Consider the following 23,939-nt stretch of genomic DNA (forward strand, 5'->3'; position numbering starts at 1 on the left):
CCAGGTGGGGTCTATAGGGGACTGGATGGGGGATACAGGGACCCAAAGGGTCTATAGGGGTCGTAGGGAGCCATAGGTGCCCTTGGGTGGCTATAGGGGCTCACTGGGAGCTATAGGGTCCCTCTGAGAGCTGTGGGGATCCCTTGGGTGGCTATAGGGGTTCACTGGGGGCTGTGAGGGTACGTTGGGTGGCTATAGGGGTTCACTGGGGGCTGTGAGGGTACGTTGGGTGGCTATAGGGGTTCACTGGGGGCTGTGAGGGTACGTTGGGTGGCTATAGGGGTTCATTAGAGGCTATAGAGGCCTCTGAGGGCTGTGGGGGTCCCTTGGGTAGCTATAGGTTCCCTCTGGGGGCTAATGGGGGTCCATTGAGAGCTATGGAGGTCCCTCTGGGGGCTATAGGGGCCCTCTGGGGGCTGTGGGTATCCCTTGAGTGGCTATAGATGCCCATTGCTGGCTATAGGTGCCCTCGGGGGCTAATGGGGGTCCATTGAGGGGCTACAGGTGCCCTCTGGGGGCTGTGGGGAGTCCCTTGGGTGGCTATGGATGCCCATTGGTGGCTATAGGTGCCCACTGGGCCTATAGGGTCCCTCTGGGGACTGTGGGGGTCCACTGGGGACCTGTTAGAGCCTGAGTGGGGGCTGCTGGGACCCAAGGGGGCTCTAAAAGCCTGGGTGAGGGGCCAACCTGGTGATCCAGGTGGGTCCTATAGGTCTTGGAGGTCCCTTCCTGGTTCCGTGAAGGAGCCGAGCAGGTTTCTGCTAAATCCTCTTTTCCTTCCCAGTGTGGGAATCACGTGGCTCTTGGCCGCGGTGGCACCAAAACCCGGGGGCCAAATCTCAAGAAGATCCAGAACCATCCGTGCCCGATGCCGGGAAGGGATGAGACGGGGCAGCGAGTTATGAAGATGGAATCATCGGCAGCGTGCCGGAAGGGTGAGCTGGCAGCACCGTGGCGCTGCGGCTGAGCTCACCAGCCTGAATCGGCTCCAGAGCTGGCTGGGTGCCCACTGGCCATGGCGAGGAGGAGGACGAGGGGGATGAAGGTCACCTCACCCCTTGGGTTCGACAGGAGAAAGAGGGGAGGGTGGGGGAAGGGGTTGGTGGGTGCTAGGGTGGTGATGGGTGGGCGCTGGGGTGGGGTGGGTGGGTGCTGGGGGGTCTTGGGGTGCTCGGTGGGTGGATGCTGGTGGATCTTGGGGTGCTGGGTGGGTTCTGATGGGTCTTGGGGTGCTTGGTAGGTGGGCCCTGGTGGGTCTCGGGGATCTGAGTGGGTTCTGGTGGGTCTCAGAGAACTGGGTGGGCGCCGTGGCGGTGCCAGGTGGGTGCTGAGAAGGGCTCAGAGTTCAGGCACCCAAAGTTGGGGTTCAGACACCCACGGTTGAGCCTCGCTGGTCACCGTTCCCCCCCATTTCTGTTCAGTGCCATCCTATGCCCTCTCCCAGCCCGGTTCCGGTGTCCCGGGCAGCTCCTCCGCGTGGGTTCGGCTTCTCCTTGGCCCTTGAGCGGATGACCCGGAGCGGCTGCTGGAACTCGAGCCGAGAACGTGGCCGAAGATAAACCAGGAGATGGGTAAAAATAACCGCGATGTCTCCCCACGCGCCCGCCCGGTGCTGCCCGGCTCCAGTTACACAAACAGGTTCTTGCCGGGAGCTTTGGGAAGGACGATGGAATCCGGTTTGCTGTTTCCATCGTTAGCGTGTGGGGCTAACGAGGCCGCTGCTCTCCACGCCCCGGCTTGGCGTGTGCCGGGCTCAGCCGCTCCCCTCGTGAGGCTTGGGTGGGGATCGAGGCGTTGGGGTTTGGTGGGATGAGTGCCGGCGGCGTTCCCAGAACTCGGAACCGCGTTCCTACCCTTCCCTTCCCCAGGAATGCCGATCGCCGGCCGTGACCTTCGCCGGGGATGGTGGAACCAAAGGGCTGCGGAGTTCACACCTCTCCCAGGCGCTGGCATCGACCAGGAATGAGCCTCGGCGTCGGCATCAACCAGAAATGAGACTCAGCATCAGCATGGACCAGGAATGATTTTTGTCTTCCCTGGCACAGAGCGAAACACGCTCCTCTCCACCCGGTGCTGTGGGTGCTGGAGCTGCTCTGTTGCCTCTCTCGCCATCCAAAGATGCTCCAAGTGGGAAACCAGGGTTGGATCCAGCCTCTCGCAGAGTTAACGGCGCTGCCGAGGTGGTTTGGAAGCGATTCCCACCCTCCATCCGCGTAGAAGCACGCGGTGGGTCCCATCCTCGCCGGTGCTGCTCCCGGATTCCAGCTGCTTCTGCGCTTGGGGAGTGAGGGAAGCGCTTCCCCGCGTCTCCTGCTCCTCCTTTTACCTCCTGACCCCGCGAAGGTGGGAATCCTGGCACTGAGCAGGGTGGAGAAAGCCAACCACGGCCTGGGCTGCATCCAAAGCCGTGGGAGCAGCAGGGAGGGAGGAGATTCTGTCCCTCTGCTCTGATCTGATGAGACCAAACCTGGAGCCCTGTGTCCAGTTCTGGAGTCCTCAGCTCGAGAAGGACACGGAGCTGTTAGAGTGAGGGCAGAGGAGGCCACGGAGATCGTCCGAGGGCTGGAGAACCTCCCGTAGGACAGGCTGAAAGAGTTGGGGTTGTTCAGGCTGGAGAAGAGAAGGCTGCAGGGAGACCTTAGAGCAGCTTCCAGCATTGAAAGGGGCTCCAGGAAAGCTGGGGAGGGGCTCTGGACCAGGGACTGCAGGGAGAAGATGAGGGGAATGATTTTGAGCTGAAAGAGGGTGAGATTTTAGAAAGAAATTCTTCATGATGAGGATTTTGCCCAGAGCAGGGGTGGCTGCCCCATCCCTGGAGGGGTTCAAGGTGAGGTTGGATGGGGCTTAGAGCCCCTGATCCAGTGGGAGGTGTCCCTGCCGTGGGATCTGGATGGCTTGGAGGTCCCTTCCAACCCATCCCAGTATTCCATGGGAATTCCCTGCTTCCCCGTCTCAGCAGGAGCCGATGAGGCTGCGGCTCCCGGGAGCTCAGGGATTTGATCCAACCCAGGGCTTGGAGTGAAGACAATTGTCCCAACAAGGAGTTTTCTTCTCCTCTCGCTCCCCCCCAGCCATGAAACCCCCAGTGTTCGGTGCCCGAGCTGGCAAATCCAGCCTCATTTGGAAGTTGGCCCTTGCTCCAACACAGGAATTTTCTCGGGATGGTTCATCAACGTGGCTAAAACCCAACAACCAGCAGCTGCTGCCAGGTGGGACGAGGTCCCAGCAGCCCCGCGCTCGGAAATGTCCCGTTCTCCACGGTTTTGGGGGTTGGAAATTCTCCAAATATTCCAACCTTCCAGGGAAGCCGCTGGGGTTTGGTCTGGAGAAGGGGAGACCTCATCGCTCTACAACTGGAGGGAGGTTGTGGGGAGGTGGGTGTTGGTGTCTTCTCCCAAGGAAGAAGGGATGGGACGAGAGGAAATGGCCTTGAGTTGCGCTAGAAGAGGTTTAGATTGGATATTGGGAAGAATTCCTTCATGGAAAAGGTTCTCAGATGCCAACAGAGACTGCTCAGGGTGGTGGTGGTGGAGCCCCCATCCCTGGAGAGCTTCAAAAGTGATGGAGATGAGCTCAGTGGTGGTCGCGATGATCTCAAAGATCTTTTCCCAACCAAATGATTCCATGGTTCTGTGGATGTGGCTGGCAACACGGGGATCCCGTCTCCTCTATCCCCGCTCCTGGGCACCCCAGTTGGATTTTTTGGGGTCCTCTTTGGCTGAGGGATGGTCCTGGGAGCTCAAATCTTGGTTTGATCTGGATCTTGATCTCTCTTCCCAGCCACAAACAATTTATCCTGCTCCCTAGGGAAGAAACGAGAGCTGCTGGGTGATGGGGTGGGAAAAGGGGGGGCTGGGGAGCCCCCAGGGACCGGGGTTGTTCCCGTCCTCCACTCCCAGGCACCGATCGGCCCTTTTCCCACGTCGGGATGGGATTTGGGAGCCAAGAGAGCAGCTGAGCGTGGGGAGAGCTGGAGGGTGGCCAAGCGAGAGGGGTGAGAGAGAGGTGGGGGGTAACCCCAGCTTTGTGTGTGTGTGTGTGTCCCCCAATCCCCAAAAGCAGGTTGAGGAAGAAGAGGAGGGTGGGATGAAAGGTTGTGCCAGCATGGAGCTCATTTACATGGATAAATAAGCTCGGCCAGCTCCCAGATATCCTCACAGACCGTTGGAGAGAGCGGGAGAGGTTAAAAATAGCTGCTGGGCTGGAAAATATGACTGACCCCCCCCCGCAAGCTGCTCCCCTGGGACTCAGCCCCACGGCTTGGGGGGGGGCCTGGTGAGGAGCACCCCGATTTTGGGGGGCAGGAGGGGATTGGGGTCCCCCTGGGGTCCCCTTCCCACCAGCTGGGAGCCGCTGGGGTGGTAAATTGACCCCCCGAGTGGGGGTCACTGCAGGTTTTGAGGGTCAGGGTATGGGGTATCAGGGTTTCGTGGGGTCAGGGTATTGGGGTGTCAATGCAAGGGGCGGAGTTTGGAGTAGCGGAGTGTTGGGATGCCCTGCCCCACTGGGGGTGCCCTGCCCCATGGCGGGATGCAGGGATGTGGGATGCAGGGATGCCCCGCCCCATAGCGGGATGTGGGGATGCAGAGATGCCCTGCCCCATAGCGGGATGCGGGATGCAGGGATGCCCTGCCCCATAGCGGGATACAGGGATGCAAGGATGTGGGATGCAGGGATGCAGGGGTGCCCTGCCCCATAGCAGGATGCAGGGGTGCCCTGCCCCATAGCGGGGATGCAGGGGTGCCCTGCCCCATAGCGGGATGTAGGGATGCAGGGGTGCCCTGCCCCATAGCGGGATGCAGGGGTGCCCTGCCCCATAGCGGGATGCGGGGATGCAGGGGTGCCCTGCCCCATAGCGGGATGCGGGGATGCAGGGGTGCCCTGCCCCATAGCGGGATGCGGGGATGCAGGGGTGCCCTGCCCCATAGCGGGATGCGGGGATGCAGGGGTGCCCTGCCCCATAGCGGGATGCGGGGATGCAGGGGTGCCCTGCCCCATAGCGGGATGTGGGATGCAGGGATCCCCTGCCCCATAGCGGGATACAGGGATGTGGGATGCAGGGATGCAGAGATGCCCTGCCCCATAGCGGGATGCAGGGATGTGGGATGCAGGGATGCAGGGATGCCCTGCCCCATAGCGGGATGCAGGGATGTGGGATGCAGGGATGCAGGGATGCCCTGCCCCATAGCGGGATGCGGGGATGCAGGGGTGCCCTGCCCCATAGCGGGATGCGGAGTGCCCTGCCCCGGGCGTGCCGGGGGTGTTGCCAGCCGGGGGGGGGGCCGGGCTGTTCTTCCTCCTCCTCCTTCTCCTGCTGCTGCTGCTGCGGGTTTCCCTGCGGGGATGGCGGGGCTGGGGGGGCTGGGGGCGCTGCGGCTGCTCGGGCTCAGCCTGCTGCTGGTGGCGACCGCAGCCTTCAACCTGGACGCCGCCGGCTCGCTGCTCAAGGACGGCGACAAGGGCAGCCTCTTCGGCTTCGCCGTGGCCCTGCACCGGCAGCTGCGCCCCGAGCCCGCGGGGTGGTGAGTGGGGACCCCTCCCCGGCTCCCCGTCCCCTCCCCAGGTCCCTGTCCCCTCCCCGGCTCCGGGTCCCCCCCCATCTCCACGCTGAATTGGGGAGCGCAAGCCTTGGATCCCCCCCAAATCCCGCTGGAGAGCTGAGCTGTCCCCCTAAATCCTGCTCTAAGTCGGGTCCCCTCTCTCTGTGTCACCTCCCCGCTCCATGTCCCTTCCCCAGGTCACTGTCCCCTCCCCAGCTCCGGGTCTCCCCCATCTCCACTCTGAGTTGAGGGGCGCAAGCCTTGGATCCTCCCAAATCCCGCAGGAGAGCCGGGCTGTCCTCTCAAATCCTGCTCTAAGTCGGGTCCCTTCTCTCTGTGTCACCTCCCCGGGTCTCTGTCACCTCCTCGAGTCACCCGATCCCCTCCGCGGCTCCAGGTCCTCCCATCTCCATGTTCAGTTGAGGGGCGCAAGCCTTGGATCCCCCCAAATCCCACAGGAGAGCCGGGCTGTCCCCCTAAATCCTGCTCTAAGTCGGGTCCCCTCCCTCTGTGTCACCTCCCTGGGTCCCTGTCCCCTCCTCGGCTCTGCCCTCCCCATCCCCGCATCGAGTTGGGGGGCAGGAGGGGGAGCAGGAGCTGCGGAGCCCCACAAAACCCCACCAGAGAGCTGGGCTGTCCCCCTAAATCCTGCTCTAAGTCGGGTCCCCTCTCTCTGTGTCACCTCCACGCTCCATGTCCCCTCCCCAGGTCCCTGTCCCCTCCTCGGGTCTCTCCCCCCATCCCCGCATCGAGTTGGGGAACAGGAGGGGCGGCAGGAGCTGCAGACCCCCCCAAACCCCACAGGAGAGCCGGGCTGTCCCCCTAAATCCTGCTCTAAGTCGTGTCCCCTCGCTCTGTGTCACCTCCCCACTCCCTGTCCCCTCTTTGGGTCCCTGTCCCCTCCCCAGCTCTGTGTCCCCTCCCTCCCCTCACTGAGTTCAGGTCCCCCCCCCTCCCTCCCCTTATTGCTCCCGGTTTGGGGGTTCAGGGCTGCAGCCCTGAGGGGATGGGGATGGGCGCTGCCACCCGAGTTACTCAGCAGAAGCTGGGGGGCACTGGGGGTCGGGGGCACTGGGAGGACTGGGGGCACCGATTCCCTGGGCTTGGGGGGCTCGGACACGGGGACCCCCCAGCTGTACCCGCTGCCTCCTCTGCGCCGGCGCCCGCTGAGATGCCAAATGCCCACTCGGTGCATGCCAGGGCGGCCACCAGCCCCGTGTCCCCAGGCCCCATGTCCCCCATGTCCCTTGTGTCCCCCCAAGACCCCAATTCCCATGTCCTCCACCCCTGTGTCCCCTGGGGACCCCAAAACGTGTGTCCCGACTGTCCTCTAAAGACCCCCAGCCCCGTGTCCCCAGTCCCTTCATCCCCTGGAGACCCCAGCCCTGTGTCCCTCATGTCCCCCATGTCCCCTGGAGACCCCAACCCCTGTGTCCCCCAGCTCTGTGTCCCCTTGAGACCCCAAAACATGTGTCCCCCATGTCCCCTGGCACCCCCATCCTGTCACCCTAGCACCCCATCCCTGCCCCCAGCACCCCGATCCTGGCACCCCAGCACCCCAGCCCTGCCCCCGGCACCCTCATCCTGGCACCCCAGCACCCCAGCCCTGCCCCCTGCACCCCCATCCTGACACCCCAGCACCCCATCCTGGCACCCCAGCACCCCATCCCTGCCCCCAGCACCCCGATCCTGGCAGCCTGGCACTGCCCAGCATCCCAATCCTGGCACCCCAGCACCCCATCCTTGCTCAACACCCTGTTCCTGGCACCCCAGCAGCCCATCCCTTCCCAGCACCCTGGCCTGGCACCCTATCCTTGCCCAGCACCCCAATCCTGGCACCCTGGCACCTCATCCCTTCCCAGCACCCCAATCCTGGCACCCCTGCACCCCATCCTTGCCCAGTACCCTGGTCCTGGCACCCCAGCCCTTCCCAGCACCCCAATCCTGGCACCCTGGCACCCCATCCTTTCCCAGCACCCTGATCCTGGAAGCCTGGCACTGCCCAGCACCCCAATCCTGGCACCCCGGCACCCCACCCCTTCCCAGCACCCTGTTCCTGGCACCCCATCCTTGCCCAGCACCCCACCCCTGGCACCCCGTCCCCCTGGCACCCCATCCCCACACTGGCCGTGGCCCCGGTGCCTCCTCCTTTTTTGGACATGAGGCTGCGCGGTTATTTTGAGTGAATTCCAGTTTATTTTTACCGCTTCTGCCTCTCGATCCCCCCTCCTGGGGCTCCCTCGTGTCCCCAGGCCACTGGCCTCGCTGCCACAGGGGCCACAGTGGCCACCAAGGAGCCACGGGCCAAGTGGACCCAGCAGAGAGCTCTGGGACCCCTAGGAACCCCAGCCCTGTGTCCCCTGTCCCTCCGAGACCCTTGTCCTGTGTCCTCTGGGGACCCCAGCCCTGTGTCCCCCAGCTCCAAATCCTTTGGGGACCCCAGCCCTGTGTCCCCCAGCTCCAAATCCTTTGGGGACCCCAGCCCTGTGTCCCCCAGCTCCAAATCCTTTGGGGACCCAGCCCCATGTCCCCCAGCTCTAAATCCTTTGGGGACCCCAGCCCCGTGTCCCCCAGCTCCAAATCTCTGGGGACCCCAGCCCTGTGTCCCCCAGTTCCGAATCCTTTGGGGACCCCAGCCCCATGTCCCCCAGCTCCAAATCCTTTGGGGACCCCAGCCCCATGTCCCCCAGCTCCAAATCTTTGGGGATCCCAGCCCCATGTCCCCCAGCTCCAAATCCTTTGGGGACCCCAGCCCCATGTCCCCCAGCTCCAAATTTTTGGGGACCCCAGTCCTGTGTCCTCCAGTTCAAAATCCTTTGGGGACCCCAGCCCCATGTCCCCCAGCTCCAAATCCTTTGGGGACCCCAGCCCCATGTCCCCCAGCTCCAAATCCTTTGGAGACCCCAGCCCTGTGTCCCCCAGCTCCAAATCTTTGGGGACCCCAGCCCCATGTCCCCCAGCTCCAAATCCTTTGGGGACCCCAGCCCCATGTCCCCCAGCTCCAAATTTTTGGGGACCCCAGTCCTGTGTCCTCCAGTTCAAAATCCTTTGGGGACCCCAGCCCCATGTCCCCCAGCTCCAAATCCTTTGGGGACCCCAGCCCCATGTCCCCCAGCTCCAAATCCTTTGGAGACCCCAGCCCTGTGTCCCCCAGCTCCAAATCTTTGGGGACCCCAGCCCCATGTCCCCCAGCTCCAAATCCTTTGGGGACCCCAGCCCCATGTCCCCCAGCTCCAAATCTTTGGAGACCCCAGCCCCGTGTCCCTTTGGGGACCCCAGCCCTGTGTCTCCCAGTTCCGAATCCTTTGGGGACCCCAGCCCCATGTCTCCCAGCTCCAAATCCTTTGGGGACCCCAGCCCCGTGTCCCCCAGCTCTAAATCCTTTGGGGACCCCAACCCCATGTCCCCCAGCCTACATCCCCTCCCTTGGGACCCCCGTCCTCACGCATGCAGGACTGTAGGTTTGCACCCACACACTGTCAGAGGTTCAGAGGGGTTTTGGGGGTGTCCAGGTGCTGCCCCCCAACCCTGATGGGGGTCCCCCCCTGTGCCAGGCTGCTGGTGGGTGCCCCGCAGGCACCGGCACTGCCCAACCAGGGTGCCAACCGCACCGGGGGGCTCTTCGCCTGCCCGCTGACCCCCGAGCTCTCCGACTGCCGACGGGTCCCCATCGATGAGGGAGGTGAGGTGTCCCCTCCCTGGGTCGAGGGGCTCTGTGGGGACCCCCCAACTCAGTCCTGGGGGTCCCACGGGGCTGACGCTGCCCGTCCCCACCAGTGGACCTGGAGCGGGAGAGCAAGGAGAACCAGTGGCTGGGGGTGAGCGTCAAGAGCCAAGGCGCCGGCGGCAAGATCGTGGTGAGCACCAGGGCTGGGGGGATGCCTGGCACCACCCAAAAGGGTTCTTGGGCACAGGAACCGGCTGCCCAAGGTGGTTTTGGAATCCTCGTGCATGCAGGGATTCAAAAACCAAGTGGATGAGGGGTTCAAGGATGGTTTAGTTGGGGTAGATAGAGTTGGACTCAAGGAGCTCAAAGGTCTTTTCCAGCCACCTGGAGTCCCATGTCCAGTTCTGGAGTCCTCGGAGGACACGGAGCTGGTGGAGCGAGGCCAGAGGACACCACGGAAATGATCCAAGGGCTGGAGAACCTCCTGTAGGACAGGCTGAGAGAGTTGGGGTTGTTCAGCCTGGAGAAGAGAAGGCTCCAGAGAGACCTTAGAGCAGCTTCCAGTGCTGAAAGGGGCTCCAGGAAAGCTGGGGAGGGGCTCTGGACCAGGGAATGCAGGGAGAGGATGAAGGGAATGATTTTGAGGTGGAAGAGGGGAGATTGAGGTGAGATCTCAGGAAGAAATTCTTCATGATGAGGATTTTGCCCAGAGCAGTGGTGGCTGCCCCATCCCTGGAGGGGTTCAAGGCCAGGTTGGATGGGACTTGGAGCACCTGCTCCAGCGGGAGGTGTCCCTGCCCATGCAGGGGTGGAACTGGATGGGCTTTGAGGTCCCTTCCAACCCAAACCACCTCATGGTTCCATGATTCCAACTTGCCACCAACCAGAACCCCCAGATCCCATCCCTGGAGGGGTTCAAGGCCAGGTTGGATGGGGCTCGGAGCCCCTGATCCAGCGGGAGGTGTCCCTGCCCATGGAACTGGATGAGCTTTGAGTTCCTTTCCAACCCAAAGAGCAACCACTCAGCCAACGATTGCATTTCTATGCCGTGAAGATCATTTAAACCGCGACGTTGAGCTAAGATGCGGGTTGGAGGTGTTGGAGGCCCCAGATCCCATCCCTGGAGGGGTTCAAGGCCAGGTTGGATGGGGCTTGGAGCCCGTGGAACTGGATGGACGTTGCGGTCCCTTCCAACCCATCCCATTCCTTGATTCCACGCGTCCCCGCAGACCTGCGCCCACCGGTATGAGCTTCGGCACCGCGTGCGGCAGCCGCTGGAGACGCGGGACGTGATCGGCCGCTGCTTCGTGCTGAGCCAGGACCTGCGGGAGCGCGACGAGCTGGACGGCGGCGAGTGGAAATTCTGCGAGGGGCGCCCGCAGGGCCACGACCGCTTCGGGTCCTGCCAGCAGGGCCTGGACGCCGCCTTCAGCCCCGACCAGCGCTACGTCCTCTTCGGGGCACCCGGCACCTACAACTGGAAGGGTGAGGGGGGAACGGGACCCCCGGGCTGGGCACGGAGGTGGGGGGACACGCGTGGTGAGGCGTGTTGGTGCGTGGGAGAGCGTGTGCACACTCGTGGGAGCGAGAGCGTGCATGGGGAGGCGTGTTCTGTGTTCCTACATCCCCAATGTCCCCATGTCCCCCTGTGTACCCCGTGTCCCTCCGTGTCCCCATGTCCCCCCATGTCCTCCCAATGTCCCCATGTTCCCCATGTCCCCCACATCTCCCCAATGTCCCCACATCCCCATGTTCCCATTACCCCCCATGTCCCCATGTCCCCCCATGTCTCCATGTCTCCATGTCCCCCCATGTCCCCCCATGTCCCCACAATGTCCCTATGTCCCCCTGTGTCCCTCATGTTCCCCATGTCCCCATGTTCCCCATGTCTCCATGCCCCTAATGTCCCCCCATGTCCCCCCATGTCCTCTCCATGTCCCCATGCTCCCCCATGTCCCCATGTCTTCCCGTGTCCCCATGTCTCTATGCCCCTAATGTCCCTCCATGTCCCCCCGTGTCCCCCCATGTCCCCCAATATCCTCATGTCCCCCTATGTCCCCCAATGTCCTCATGTCCCCTATGCCCCCCATGTCTCCCCACGTGTCCCCCATGTCCCCCTATGTCCCCCATGTCCCCCCATGTCCCCATGTCCCCCGTGTCCCCCATGTCCCCCCGTGTCCCCCATGTCCCCATGTCCCCCATATCCCTCCATGTCCCCCCGTGTCCCCATGTCCCCCCGTGTACCCATGTGTCCCCCATGTCCCCATGTCCCCCATATCCCTCCATGTCCCCCCGTGTCCCCATGTCCCCCTCTGCCCTCATGTCCCCCCGTGTCCCCCATGTCCCCGTGTCCCCGTGTCCCCCCCCAACAGGGACTCTGCGCGTGGAGCTGCTGCCCCGGAGCCCCCTGGATCTGCTTCGCTTCGACGACGGCCCCTACGAGGCGGGGGGCGAGAAGGACCAGGACCCCTCGCTCATCCCCGTCCCCGCCAACAGCTACCTGGGTAGGGGCCGGGGGGGCACAGGGGGGTCCCCGGCGCCCCCTCAGCCCCCCCTCTCTGCTTCTCTCCCCCCCGGCCCCCCCCAGGGCTGCTCTTTGTGACCAACGTCGATAGCTCAGACCCCGACCAAGTGGTCTACAAATCCCTCGAGCCTGGTGAGAAGGTGCCCGGCGCGCCCGCCGACGTGGCCCCCAATAGCTACTTGGGTTCGTAAGCGACCGCAGCGGCACCGGGGGCCGCTGGCATCTCCGTGTGCCGGAATCCTGTGTGCCGGCATCCCCGTGTGCCGTAATTCCATGTGCCGTCATCCAACGTGCTGCCGGCATCCCCGTGTGCCATAATCTAATGTGCCATCATCCTGTGTGCCGTAATCCCGTGTGCCGTAATCCTGTGTGCCAGGACATCCCCGTGTGCCACCAGCATCCCCGTGTGGTGGCATCCCGTGTGCCAGCATCCCGTATGCCAGCATCCTATGTGCCACTGGCATCCTTGTGTGCCAACAGTGTCCCTGTGTCCCACCGACATCCTTGCGTGCCAGGACATCCCCATGTTCCAATAGCGTCCCCATGGGCCACCGGCATCCCCATGTGCCAGCATCCCTGTGTGCCAGGGCATCCCTGTGTGCCAATAGTGTCCCTGTGTGCCACCAGCATCCCTAATTGCCAGCATCTCCATGTGCAAATCGTGTCCCCGTGGGCCACTGGTGTCCCCATGTGCCACAATCCCTGTCTGCCAGCATCCCATGTGCCATCACCCCCGTGTGCCAGCAGCATCCCCGTGTGCCAGTGACATCCCCGTGTGTCAGTGACATCCCTGTGTGCTGCCATCCCTGGGTGCCACCAGCATCCCGTGTGCCGGTGCCATCCCCGTGTGCCACCAGCATCCCATGTGCCGGCATCCCCCCCTCCCTCAGCTCCCCCCCACGTGCCGCAGCCCCCCCCCCAACTCACCTGTACACGCGTGTTCCTCTGCACACGCCTGCACGGTCCCCCCAGACCCGCAGTGTCACCCTCCAGCACATGCACACGCATGTTCCCCGCATGCACACGCGTGTGCTGAGCTCCCCCCCCCCTTATTCCTTGCACCCCCTTTCATGCATGTAGGTGGCCCTGTCCTGCATCCCCTCGCTGTGCTGGGGGGTCCCCGCCAGGCTGGGGGGGGGGACACAGACCCCAGAGTAAATTGGGGAGCAGAGCCTGGCGGGGCCCCCCCTAACCCGGGTTTTTGCAGGGGGGTGCATGGACCTGGGGGGCTTGGTGGTGGGGGGAGTGCATCCTGCTGGTGCTTGGCTGGGGGTTTGGGGGGGCCTGGGCACCCGCTGCTTGTGGGAAAGGGGGTCCCGGCTCCCCCTTTGGGGAAACTGAGGCACGAGCACTGCCCCTGCTAATGAGTGAGGGAAACTGAGGCACGAGTGGAGCTCCTGCCATTGAGTGAGGGAAACTGAGGCATGAGTGGAGCTCCTGCAAATGAGTGAGGGAAACTGAGGCACGAGTGGAGCTCCTGCCATTGAGTGAGGGAAACTGAGGCACGAGTGGAGCTCCTGCCATTGAGTGAGGGAAACTGAGGCATGAGTGGAGCTCCTGCAAATGAGTGAGGGAAACTGAGGCACGAGTGGAGCTCCTGCCATTGAGTGAGGGAAACTGAGGCACGAGTGGAGCCTCGGCCAATGAATGAGGGAAACTGAGGCACGATTGGAGCACGAGGGTCCCCGGGGGTCCCCAGGGCTGAGCAGAGCAAGCTGGGGGGGCTGTGGCGTGGGTGGGCGCTGACCCCCTGCCCCTTCCCTCAGGCTTCTCGGTGGCGTCGGGCGTGGGGCTGACGCGGCGGCGGGAGTTGAGCTTCGTCACCGGGGCCCCTCGCGCCAACCACACCGGGGCCGTCGTCATCCTGCGCCGCGACAGCGCCAGCCGCCTGGTGCCCGAGGCCGTGCTGCCCGGCCAGCAGCTCAGCTCGGCCTTCGGCTACGCCCTCGCCCTCCTGGACCTCAACAGCGACGGGTGAGCCGGGACCCTGGAACCAGGGAATCGCCACGTTGGGAAAGACCCATCGGATCATCCCACCATTCCCATCAATCACTAACCCATGTCCCTCAGCACCTCGTCCACCCGGCCCTTCAACCCCTCCAGGGAAGGGGACTCAACCCCCTCCCTGGGCAGCCTCGGACAGGGACCAATGACCCTTTCCGTGAAGTATTTTTTCCTGATGTCCAGCCTGACCCTCCCCTGGTGGAGCTTGAGGCCATTCCCTCTCGTCCTGTCCCCTGTCCCTTGGCAGAAGAGCCCAGCTCCCTCCTCTCCACAACCTCCTCTCAGGGAGTTGCAGAGAGCAATGAGGTCTCCCCTCAGCCTCCTCTTCTCCAGGCTAAACCCCCCCAGCTCTCTCAGCCGCTCCTCTTCTTCTCCAGCCCCCTCCCCAGCTTCCTTGCTCTTCTCTGGACTCGCTCCAGAGCCTCAACATCCTTCTTGTGGTGAGGGCCCAGAACTGACCCCAGGATTCGAGGAGCGGTCTCCCCAGGGCCGAGTCCAGAGGGAGAAGAACCTCCCTGGCCCTGCTGGCCACGCCGGGTCTGATCCAAGCCAAGATGCCCTTGGCCTTCTTGGCCCCCTGGGCCCCTGCTGGCTCCTGTTCAACCAACCCCCCCAGGTCCTTCTCCTCCAGGCAGCTTTCCAGCCGCTCTTCCCCTGCTCTGGAGCCCACAGGGTTGTTGCTCCCCAAGCGCAGGACCCCATATTTGCCCTTGGACCCCCTTGACCCCCATTCTCCTCTCCATCCCCAACCCTTGACCCCTTGGATCGTTTCACTGCACCGACTCGCGGTGATGGATCCGTTGTGGCCCCAGTTGGATGGACCTGGTGGTGGGCGCCCCCCACTTTTTCGAGCGCAAGGAGGAGATCGGGGGTGCCGCCTACGTCTACATCAACGCCGCGGGGCGCTGGGACGCCGCCACCCCCCTGCGCCTCAACGGCACCCGCGGCTCCATGTTCGGCATCGCCCTCAGCACCGCTGGCGACCTCAACCACGACGGCTTTGAGGGTAAAGGGGGGACTCCCAGATCCCCATGGGGGGGGGTGTGCACCCCCTAAGAGTCCTGAAAAGGGTCTCGACCCCCCTTGTCCCCCCAGATCTGGCTGTGGGAGCCCCCTTCGATGGTGCCGGCAAGGTCTACATCTACCATGGCAGCGCCCTGGGCATCGTGGTGAAGCCGGCACAGGTGAGGGGTGCAGGGTGGGGGGTTGCTGATCTTTCCCCCCTCAATCCACCAGTTCCCGGTGTCTCAGGGTGCCCCATTCCCAGATTCTGGACGGGGAGGGCGTGGGGGTGACGGCATTCGGCTACTCGCTCTCGGGGGGCCTGGATGTGGATGGGAACCTGTACCCCGATCTCCTCGTCGGGTCCCTCTCCGACACCGTCGCGCTCTACAGGTGGGTGCCCCCATCCGGGGAATCCTGCATCCCCGAGCATCCCCCACCCTGGGAATCCTGCATCCCTGAGCACCCCAACCCCAGGGAATCCTGCATCCTTGAGCATCCCAACCCCAGGAATCCTGCATCCCTGAGCATCCCAACCCCAGGGAATCCTGCATCCTTGAGCATCCCCCACCCTGGGAATCCTGCATCCCTGAGCATCCCAACCCCAGGAATCCTGCATCCCTGAGCATCCCAACCCCAGGGAATCCTGCATCCCCGAGCATCCCCCACCCTGGGAATCCTGCATCCCTGAGCATCCCAACCCCAGGGAATCCTGCATCCCTGAGCATCCCCCGCCCCAGGAATCCTGCATCCCTGAGCATGCCTCATCCCTGAGCTTCCCTACCCCAGGGAATTCTGCATCCCCAAGCATCCCCCACCATCCCCCAAGTGTGGGGTCTCCACAAGTCTCGGGGACCCCTTGAGGGGGGAGGGGGGTGTCAGCCTGGCACCCCATATTTCTCCCCCTCCCCAGGGCTCGCCCAGTCATCCACGTATCCCGGAACGTCTCCCTTCTCCCCGCCAACATCGACCTGGAGCAGAGCAACTGCCAGCACCAGGAGGGCGTCTGGTGGGTGCCCCCCCTGTACCCCCATTCCCAGGGGGCTCAGGGTCGGGGTGCAGCAGAGGGGTGGGTGCCCCCCATCTCACCCTGTTTCCCTGCAGCGTGGACGTCCGAGTCTGCTTCAGCTACACGGCCAGTCCGGCTACCTACAGCCCCCGGCTGGGTGAGCACATGGGGAGCAGCCGATGGGCTGGGGATGGGACCCCTCTCAACTGGGACCCCCTTCATCGCGCCTGTCCCTGTCCCCCCAGTGCTGGAGTACGTGCTGGACGCTGACAGCGAGCGCCGGCGGCTGGGCCACGCGCCCCGCGTCTCCTTCCTCGCCCGCCGGCCCTCGGACCCCGAGCACCAGTTCTCCGACACCGTGGAGCTGCCCCGGCAGCACGCACGAGCCTGCGTCAAAGCCACCTTCCAGCTCCACGTGGGTGGTCCTGACCCATCTCCATCCTCATCTCTGTCCCCATCCCATCCCTTTCCCCAACCTCATCTTCATCCCAGTCCCCATCCCTGTAGCCATCAGAATCCTCATCTTCATCTCTGTCCCCATCCTCATCCTCATCCCAGTCCCCATCCCTGTAGCCATCAGAATCCTCATCTTCATCTCTGTCCCCATCTTCATCCATCTCCATCCCCATCCTCATCCATCTCCATCCCCATCTTCATTTTCTCCCCATTCACATCTCCATCTCCATCCCCATTTCCTTCCCATCCTTGTCCTTGTCCCCATCCCTGTCCCTGCCTCCAGTCCCCATCCTCATCCCTGTCCCCATCCCCATCTTCTTTTTCTCTCCATCCCTGTCCCCATCTTCATTTTCTCCCTGTCCCCATCTCCATCCTCATTCCTATTCCCATCCCCATTTTTATCTCACCCCAACCTTTCCCCATCCTCATCCCTATCCCCATCTTCATCCTTTTCCCCCGTCATCTTCATTTTCTCCCCATCCCTATCCCCGTTTCCATCCTCATCCCTATTCCCATCCCCATTTCTTCCCCATCCCTATCTCCATCTCCATCTCCACCTCCATCCTCATCCCTATCTCCATCTCCATCTCCATCTCCATCCTCATCCATATCTCCATCTCCATCCTCATCTCCATCCTCATCTCCATCTCCATCTCCATCTCCATCCTCATCCCTATCTCCATCTCCATCTCCACCTCCACCTCCACCTCCATCTCCATCTCCATCCTCATCCCTATCTCCATCTCCATCTCCATCTCCAACTCCATCTCCACCTCCACCTCCATCCTCATCCCCATCTCCATCTCCATCTCCATCTCCATCCTCATCCTCATCCCTATCTCCATCTCCATCTCCATCTCCATCCTTATCCCTATTTCTATCCCCATTTCCTCCCCATCCCTGTCCCCATCTCCATCCCCATCTTCATTTTCTCCCCATCCCCATGTTCTCCTCAGCCCTGTCCTTGTCCCCATCCCATCCTCTCCATCCCATCCATCCCACCCTCCTCACCTGTCCCCTTGCCCTCAGGACGGCATCCGTGACAAGCTGCGCCCTATCACCGTCACCCTCGCCTACGGCATCCGGGGCGCCGCGCCAGGGCGGCCGAGCCGGGGGGCCGCGCTGCCCGCCCTGAGCCCCGTGCTCAGCCCCCAGCAGCCCAGCAGCCACCGCAGCGAGGTGGGTGCCCATCGCGGGTTCCCCCCCCAGGGGTCCAGGCTGCGTGGTCCCCGTCCCTGCAGCCACCCCCGTGTCCCCCCAGGTGCATTTCCTCAAACAAGGCTGTGGTGACGACAAGATCTGCCAAAGCAACCTCCAACTCAGCTTCCAGTTCTGCGCCCGCCTCGGTGATGCCGAATTCCAGCCCCTGCCCAGGTGACACCTCTGGGGGGTCTCGTCCCCACCCTACGTGGCTGTTGGGGACACCCGGGGGGGCTCACGGTGGCTTCGCTTGCAGGGGCGCCGATGGCACCGCCGTCTTCGCCATCAGCGACCAGAAGGACGTGGCCTTGGAGATCCAGGTCACCAACGAGCCCTCGGACCCTGAGTGGCCGCAGCGCGACGGGGACGATGCCCACGAGGCCCTGCTCACCGCCACCTTCCCACCCGAGCTGCCCTACTCCGCCATGCGGCCCTTCGACGGCAGGGCGGCACCGGTGGGGGACAGGGGGGCCTGGGGGCACAGGGGGGTGGGATGGGATGGGATGGAGATGGGATGGGATGGGATGGGATGGGATGGGATGGGATGGGATGGGATGGGATGGGATGGGATGGGATGGGATGGGATGGTCCTCAGGGTGGGGATGGTCCTGGGGGTGCAGAGGGCTGGGGTCAGAGGGGACAGAATGATGGGGATGGTCTTCAGGATGCAGAAGGACGAGATGGTCCTCAGGATGGGGATGGAGGGGACAGAGGAATGGGGTGGTCCTCAGGATGCAGAGGGATGGGGATGGTCCTCAGGATGAGGACGGCAAAGGGATGGGGATGGTCCTGGGGGTGCAGAGGGATGGGGATGGTGGGGACAGAGGGATGGAATGGTCCTCAGGGTGCAGAGGGTTGGGGATAGTCCTGGGGGTGCAGAAGGTTGCCAGTGGTTCTGGGGATGCTGAAGGGACAGAGATGGTCCTGGTGGTGTGGGATGGGGCTGGTTCTGGGGATGCAGGGAGCTGGGGATGGTCCCAAGGGTGCTGAGGGCAGAGGGTCCGGAGCAGACTTGAGGATACAGAGACCTGGAGATGCTCCTGGAGGAGCAGGGAAGGTCCTGGGGGTGGTGGGGCTGTGGGATGGGGGCCAGATCTGGGGATGGAGAGGGATGGGGATGGGGGTCAGATCTGGGGATGGAGAGGGATGGGGATGGAGGAGACAGAGGGATGGGGATGGAGGAGACGCGACGGGGATGATCCTGGAGATGCAGAGGGATGGGGACGGTTCTGGGGACACTGGAGGGACAGGGATGGTGCTGGAGGTGTGGGATGGGGGTGTGGGGGTGCAGAGTCGGGGGGTTCCTCCTGGGGCACAGGGGCCTGCAGTGCCATCGCGGGGCTCGCACTGTGCCCGCAGGAGAAGCCGGTGTTCTGCCTCGCCAACCAGAACGGCTCGCAGGTGGAGTGCGAGCTGGGGAACCCCCTGAAACGCGGAGCCCAGGTGGGGTGCAGCTCCTCGCTCCCCACAACCCCGACCCCCAACCCAACCCTCACCCCTCACCCCCTGCCCCCCCAGGTTCGCTTCTACCTCATCCTCAGCACCCTCGGCGTCACCATCCAGACCACGGACCTGGCGGTGGAGCTGGCCTTGTCCACGTGAGCCTGGGGAGGGTCTTCACCATGGAGCCCCCGCTCTGCTCTCTGCTTTGGGGCACCCACAGGGGGAATTTGGGGTGATGTCCCCCCTAAATCCCCCTCCCACATCCTCCCAGGATCAGCGAGCAGCCGGGGCTGGAGCCGGTGGTGGCTCGTGCCCGCGTGGTCTTCGAGTTGCCCGTGTCTGTGACGGGGTGAGTGAGGGTGGGAAGGGATGGGGGGGCTGGACCCCCCCTTCCAGGAACCACCCTGACCCCCCAGGTCTCCCCACAGCGTGGCTGTGCCCCCCCGGCTCTTCTTCGGAGGGGTGGTGCGGGGCGAGAGCGCCATGCGGCGCGAGAGCCAGGTGGGCAGCGCCGTGCGCTTCGAGGTGACGGTGAGTGGTACCCGATGCCGAGCATCCCGGGGGATGTGGGATTTGGGGGGGCTCGGTCCCCTGCTCCCCTTCATCCCTGGGCTCCTGGGGATGCAGGATTTAGGGTTCTGGGTCCCCTTCCCACGTTGAACTGCTGAGGGTTGTGGGATTTGGGGGGCTCATTCCCCTGCTCCCCTTCATCCCTGGGCTCCTGGGGATGCAGGATTTGGGGTTCTGGGTCCCCTTCCCACCTTGAACCGCTGAGGGCTGTGGGATTTGGGGGGCTCACTCCCCTGCTCCCCTTCATCCCTGGGGTTCCTGGGGATGCAGGATTCGGGGGGCTGGGTCCCCTGCTCCCCTCCCCACCCTGGGCTGCTGGATGAAGGGGATTCCGTGCTGTCCCCCTCATTCCACCGTCCCCCCCAAGGTCGCCAACCGAGGTCCCTCTCTGAAGACTTTGGGCTCCGCGTCCCTCACGCTGCTCTGGCCCCACGAGCTCCGCAACGGCAAGTGGCTCCTGTACCCGCTGAGCCTGGAGCTGGCGGCGGGCGCGGGGCAGCGCGTGGCGTGCCAGCCCGCTGCCAACCCCCTGCGCCTGGCACTGGTACGAGCACCGGGACCTGTGGGGACACGGGGTTGGGGGGACTGAGCTGCACCCCTAAATCCCCATCCTGCCCCCCCGTCCAGGAGCCACGAGGGGAGACGGACCCTGAGGTGCCCACACCAGGGTCCTGGTGGGTGCCGGCACCTGCGGAGAGGAGGAAGAGGAACGTCACGCTGGTGAGGGGTGAACCCATTCTTGGGGTGCCTCCCCACCCCTCTCCTGGGGTGCCCTTTCTCCTGGGGGCTCCCTGGGTCTGGATTCTCCCACTTCTGAGGTGCCCCTGCTCTTGGGGTGTCCCTGCTCCTGGGGGGCTCCTGTGCCTGAGATGCTCCTATTCCCGGGGAGCCCCCAATCTTGGGGTGCTCCTGTGCCTGAGGTCCCCCTGTACATCTTGGGTGCCTGCATTCCTGGAGTGTCCCTATTTCTGGGGTGCCCCCATTCCCGGGGAGCCCTTTGTCCTGGGGTGCCCCTGGGTCTGGATTCTCCCACTCCTGGGGTGCCCCTGCTCCTGGGGGGCTCCGGTGCCTGAGATGCCCCCGTTCCTGGGGAGCCCGCAATCTTGGGGTGCCCCTGTGCCTGAGATGCCCCCACTCCTGGGGAGCCCCCAGTCTTGGGGTTCTCATCCTGAGATGCCCCCATTCCTGGGGATTCCCTGCTCCTGGGGTTCTCCTGTGCCTGAGATGCCCCCCATTCCTGGGGACCCCTCAATCCTGGGGTGCCCTTGCTTCTGAGGTGCCCCTGCTCCTGTGCTTGGGGTGCCCCCTTTCTGGGGACCCCCCAATCCTGGGGGGCTCCTGTGCCTGAGATGCCCCCATTCCTGGGGTGTCCTTGCTTTTGGGGGGCTCCTGTGCCTGAGATGCCCCCATTCCTGGGGTGTCCTTGCTTTTGGGGGGCTCCTGTGCCTGAGATGCCCCCATTCTGAGAACCCCCAAATCCTGGGGTTGCCTTGCTTTGGAGATGCCCCTTCTCCTGGGCTGCTCCTGTGCTTGGGGCGCCTTTGTTCCTGGGGCTCCCCCCACCCCTCTTGGGGCCCCCAGCCCTGCTGACCCCCCCCCCTTTCTCCTGCTCCCCAGGACTGTGCCCAGGGCACCGCGCGCTGCCTCCCTTTCCGCTGCCCCCTGTCCAGCTTCGAGCGCGCGGCCGTGCTGACGGCCCGCGGGCGCCTCTGGAACAGCACCTTCCTGGAGGTAGGAGAGACGGGGGACACGGCTGGGACCCCCACAACGGGGACACGATAGGTGCCCCCCCTTATGGGGAAGGGGCTCACCTCACCCTTGGCACCACCAGGAGTACCTGGCCGTCACCTCGGTGGAGCTGATCGTCCGCGCCAGCGTCTCGGTGACCTCCTCCATCAAGAACCTGGTGTTGAAAGATGCCTCCACGCAGGTCTGGATCCTCCAGCCCCCTCGGAGCTCCCCAGTAATCCCCCACCAGCATCCCCCTTGACCGCCCTCCCCTCCCCTAGATCTCCGTCTCCATCTACCTGGATCCCGGCGCGGCGGTGGCCGGCGGCGTGCCCTGGTGGGTCATCCTGCTGGCCGTGCTGGCCGGAGCCCTCGTCCTGGCCCTGCTGGTTGCCATCCTCTGGAAGGTGAGGGAGGGGACTGGGTTCCCAGGACATGCTGAGCGGTGACACCAGAGCCGTGTGGCCACACTGCGCCAATCCAGGCTGAACATGAGCCAGCAGCGTGGTTGATGGCCAACTGACCATGAGCCAGCAGGGGCCCAGGGGGCCAAGAAGGCCAAGGGCATCTTGGCTTGGATCAGACCCGGCGTGGCCAGCAGGGCCAGGGAGGTTCTTCTCCCTCTGGACTCGGCCCTGGGGAGACCGCTCCTCGAATCCTGGGGTCAGTTCTGGGCCCTCCCCACAAGAAGGATGTTGAGGCTCTGGAGCGAGTCCAGAGAAGAGCAAGGAAGCTGGGGAGGGGGCTGGAGAAGAAGAGGAGCGGCTGAGAGAGCTGGGGGTGTTTAGCCTGGAGAAGAGGAGGCTGAGGGGAGACCTCATTGCTCTCTGCAACTCCCTGAGAGGAGGTTGTGGAGAGGAGGGAGCTGGGCTCTTCTCCCAAGGGACAGGGGACAGGACGAGAGGGAATGGCTTCAAGCTCCACCAGGGGAGGTTTAGGCTGGACATCAGGAAAAATATTTCATGGAAAGGGTCATTGGTCCCTGTCAGAGGCTGCCCAGGGAGGGGGTTGAGTCCCCTTCCCTGGAGGGGTTTAAGGGATGGGTGGACGAGGTGCTGAGGGACATGGGTTAGTGATTGATGGGAATGGTTGGACTCGATGACCCGGTGGGTCTTTCCCAACCTGGTGATTCTGTGATGACTTGGAGCCGATGCTGAAGCCGGGGTGCCGTGCCGTCCCTGACCGCCGCTCCCCACAGGTGGGCTTCTTCCGCCGTGCCCGCCGCGTGCCGCCGGCTGTGCCGCAGTACCACGCGGTGAAGATCCCACGGGAGGAGCGGCAGCAGTTCCGCGAGGGCAAGACGGGCACCATCCAGAGGAAGGAGTGGGCGGCCGGCCTGAGGGAGCAAAGCGACGGCCGCGTTGCCCCCAGCTCGGCGTAGCCGGGGGGACGCGGGACTCGGATTCTTCTCCTCGTCCCACAGAGCCTCGAGCGGCACCGGGGGACGGAGACGCGTGTGCAGGCGCACGCCGGGAGCCGCAATGGGGCCCCACGGGGACTGCTGTGCCCCACGGCGATGTTGTCCCAATAAAAGGAGCAGCTCCTCTGTCACCAACATCAGGAGAAGAAGGTCCTTCACACCAAAGTGGTCTTAAGAAACAATGCCGATGAAAGGTTGTGGTTACGATGGTTATGAAACGATGGTTATGAAAGCAGAGATTTATACACTGAATTTATGCGTCTCTACACCTGGGTCGGGACAATCCGTGGTTTCAGTCCAGGATGGGGGATGATTGGGTGGAGAACAGTCCTGAGGACTCGGCGTGCCGGGCAATGAGAAGCTCGACATGAGCCGGCAACGTGCGCTCGCAGCCCAGAAACCAACCTGGGCTGCATCAAAGCAACACGGCCAGCAGGGAGGGAGGGGATTCTGCCCCTCTGTGCCTCTCTGGTGGGACCTCATCTGGAGGATTGGGTCCAGTTCTGGAATCCTCAACATAAGGAGGAGATGGAGCTGTTGGAACGGGTCTAGAGGAGGCTACAGAGATGATCCGAGGGCTGGAGAACCTCCCGTACGAGGACAGGCTGAGAGAGTTGGGGTTGTTCAGCCTGGAGAAGGCTCTGAGGAGACCTTATAGAGACCTTCCAGACCTGAAAGGGGCTCCAAGAAAGCTGGGGAGGGGCTGTTCATAAAGGCTTGTGGTGATAGGATGAGGGGGAATGGGGATAAACTGGAAAGGGGCAGATTTAGGCTCGATATAAGGAAGAATTTCTTCCCCATGAGGGTGGGGAGGCCCTGGCCCAGGTTGCCCAGGGAAGTTGTGGCTGCCCCATCCCTGGAGGTGTCCGAGGCCACGCTGGATGGGGCTTGGAGCCCCTGATCCAGTGGGAGGTGTCCCATTAATCGCCTTTCTCAGTTAATTATAACCGGTCCCCCCCACCCCATGCAAGCTCCCCAGTCCTTTATTGACCCTGAGCTCTGCAAAGCCGCCCCTGGCTCCATTTTCTTGCCCTTTGGCCTCATTTAAGGCCTCAGATAATGCCCACAATAAGGGGTATTTAGATTTCCCATCGTTCTGGCTCCTGAAGGGCCGTCTGGATGCTGTTTCTCTGCAGATTTGATGCTTCCCTGTGGTTCTGTGCCCCCAGTAGGGCAAAAGGAGAGGGCTCGGCTGTTCATTAACTCCCAGGACTGGATTAAAGACAGGGGAGGCAAAGCCACCACGATGGGGGATGTGGCCGCCATGATGGGGTGTGACCGCCATGATGGGGGATGTGACCGCCATGATGGGGTGTGACCGCCATGATGGGGGATGTGACCGCCATGATGGGGGTGGCATAGCCGCCATGATGGGG

At 63.5% G+C, this 23,939-nt stretch overlaps 1 protein-coding gene and 1 long non-coding RNA gene across 2 annotated transcripts; both read left to right on the forward strand.

The window, feature by feature from the left end:
- The first annotated feature begins 613 nt into the window (after positions 1-613).
- On the forward strand, positions 614-3,620 carry LOC138735188 (uncharacterized). Its single transcript, XR_011339689.1, has 4 exons — positions 614-699; positions 785-935; positions 1,422-1,571; positions 1,869-3,620. It is a non-coding gene; the product is annotated as an uncharacterized lncRNA (long non-coding RNA).
- A 1,723-nt stretch (positions 3,621-5,343) lies between these two features.
- Positions 5,344-22,767, forward strand: LOC138735191 (integrin alpha-7-like). Its single transcript, XM_069883095.1, has 25 exons — positions 5,344-5,522; positions 9,095-9,222; positions 9,318-9,397; positions 10,437-10,692; positions 11,580-11,711; positions 13,498-13,705; positions 14,548-14,741; positions 14,831-14,919; positions 15,003-15,130; positions 15,651-15,746; positions 15,842-15,903; positions 15,992-16,161; positions 17,232-17,381; positions 17,464-17,576; positions 17,659-17,857; positions 18,762-18,845; positions 18,921-19,000; positions 19,117-19,194; positions 19,274-19,376; positions 19,783-19,959; positions 20,043-20,135; positions 21,033-21,146; positions 21,247-21,345; positions 21,425-21,550; positions 22,342-22,767. Exons 1-25 carry the CDS (start codon positions 5,344-5,346, stop codon positions 22,522-22,524), a joined length of 3,321 nt encoding a protein of 1,106 aa, XP_069739196.1. The 3' UTR covers positions 22,525-22,767.
- The last annotated feature ends 1,172 nt before the right edge of the window (positions 22,768-23,939 follow it).

Source organism: Phaenicophaeus curvirostris, unplaced genomic scaffold (genome assembly GCF_032191515.1).
Source record: "Phaenicophaeus curvirostris isolate KB17595 unplaced genomic scaffold, BPBGC_Pcur_1.0 scaffold_564, whole genome shotgun sequence".
NCBI classification, from domain to species: domain Eukaryota; kingdom Metazoa; phylum Chordata; class Aves; order Cuculiformes; family Cuculidae; genus Phaenicophaeus; species Phaenicophaeus curvirostris.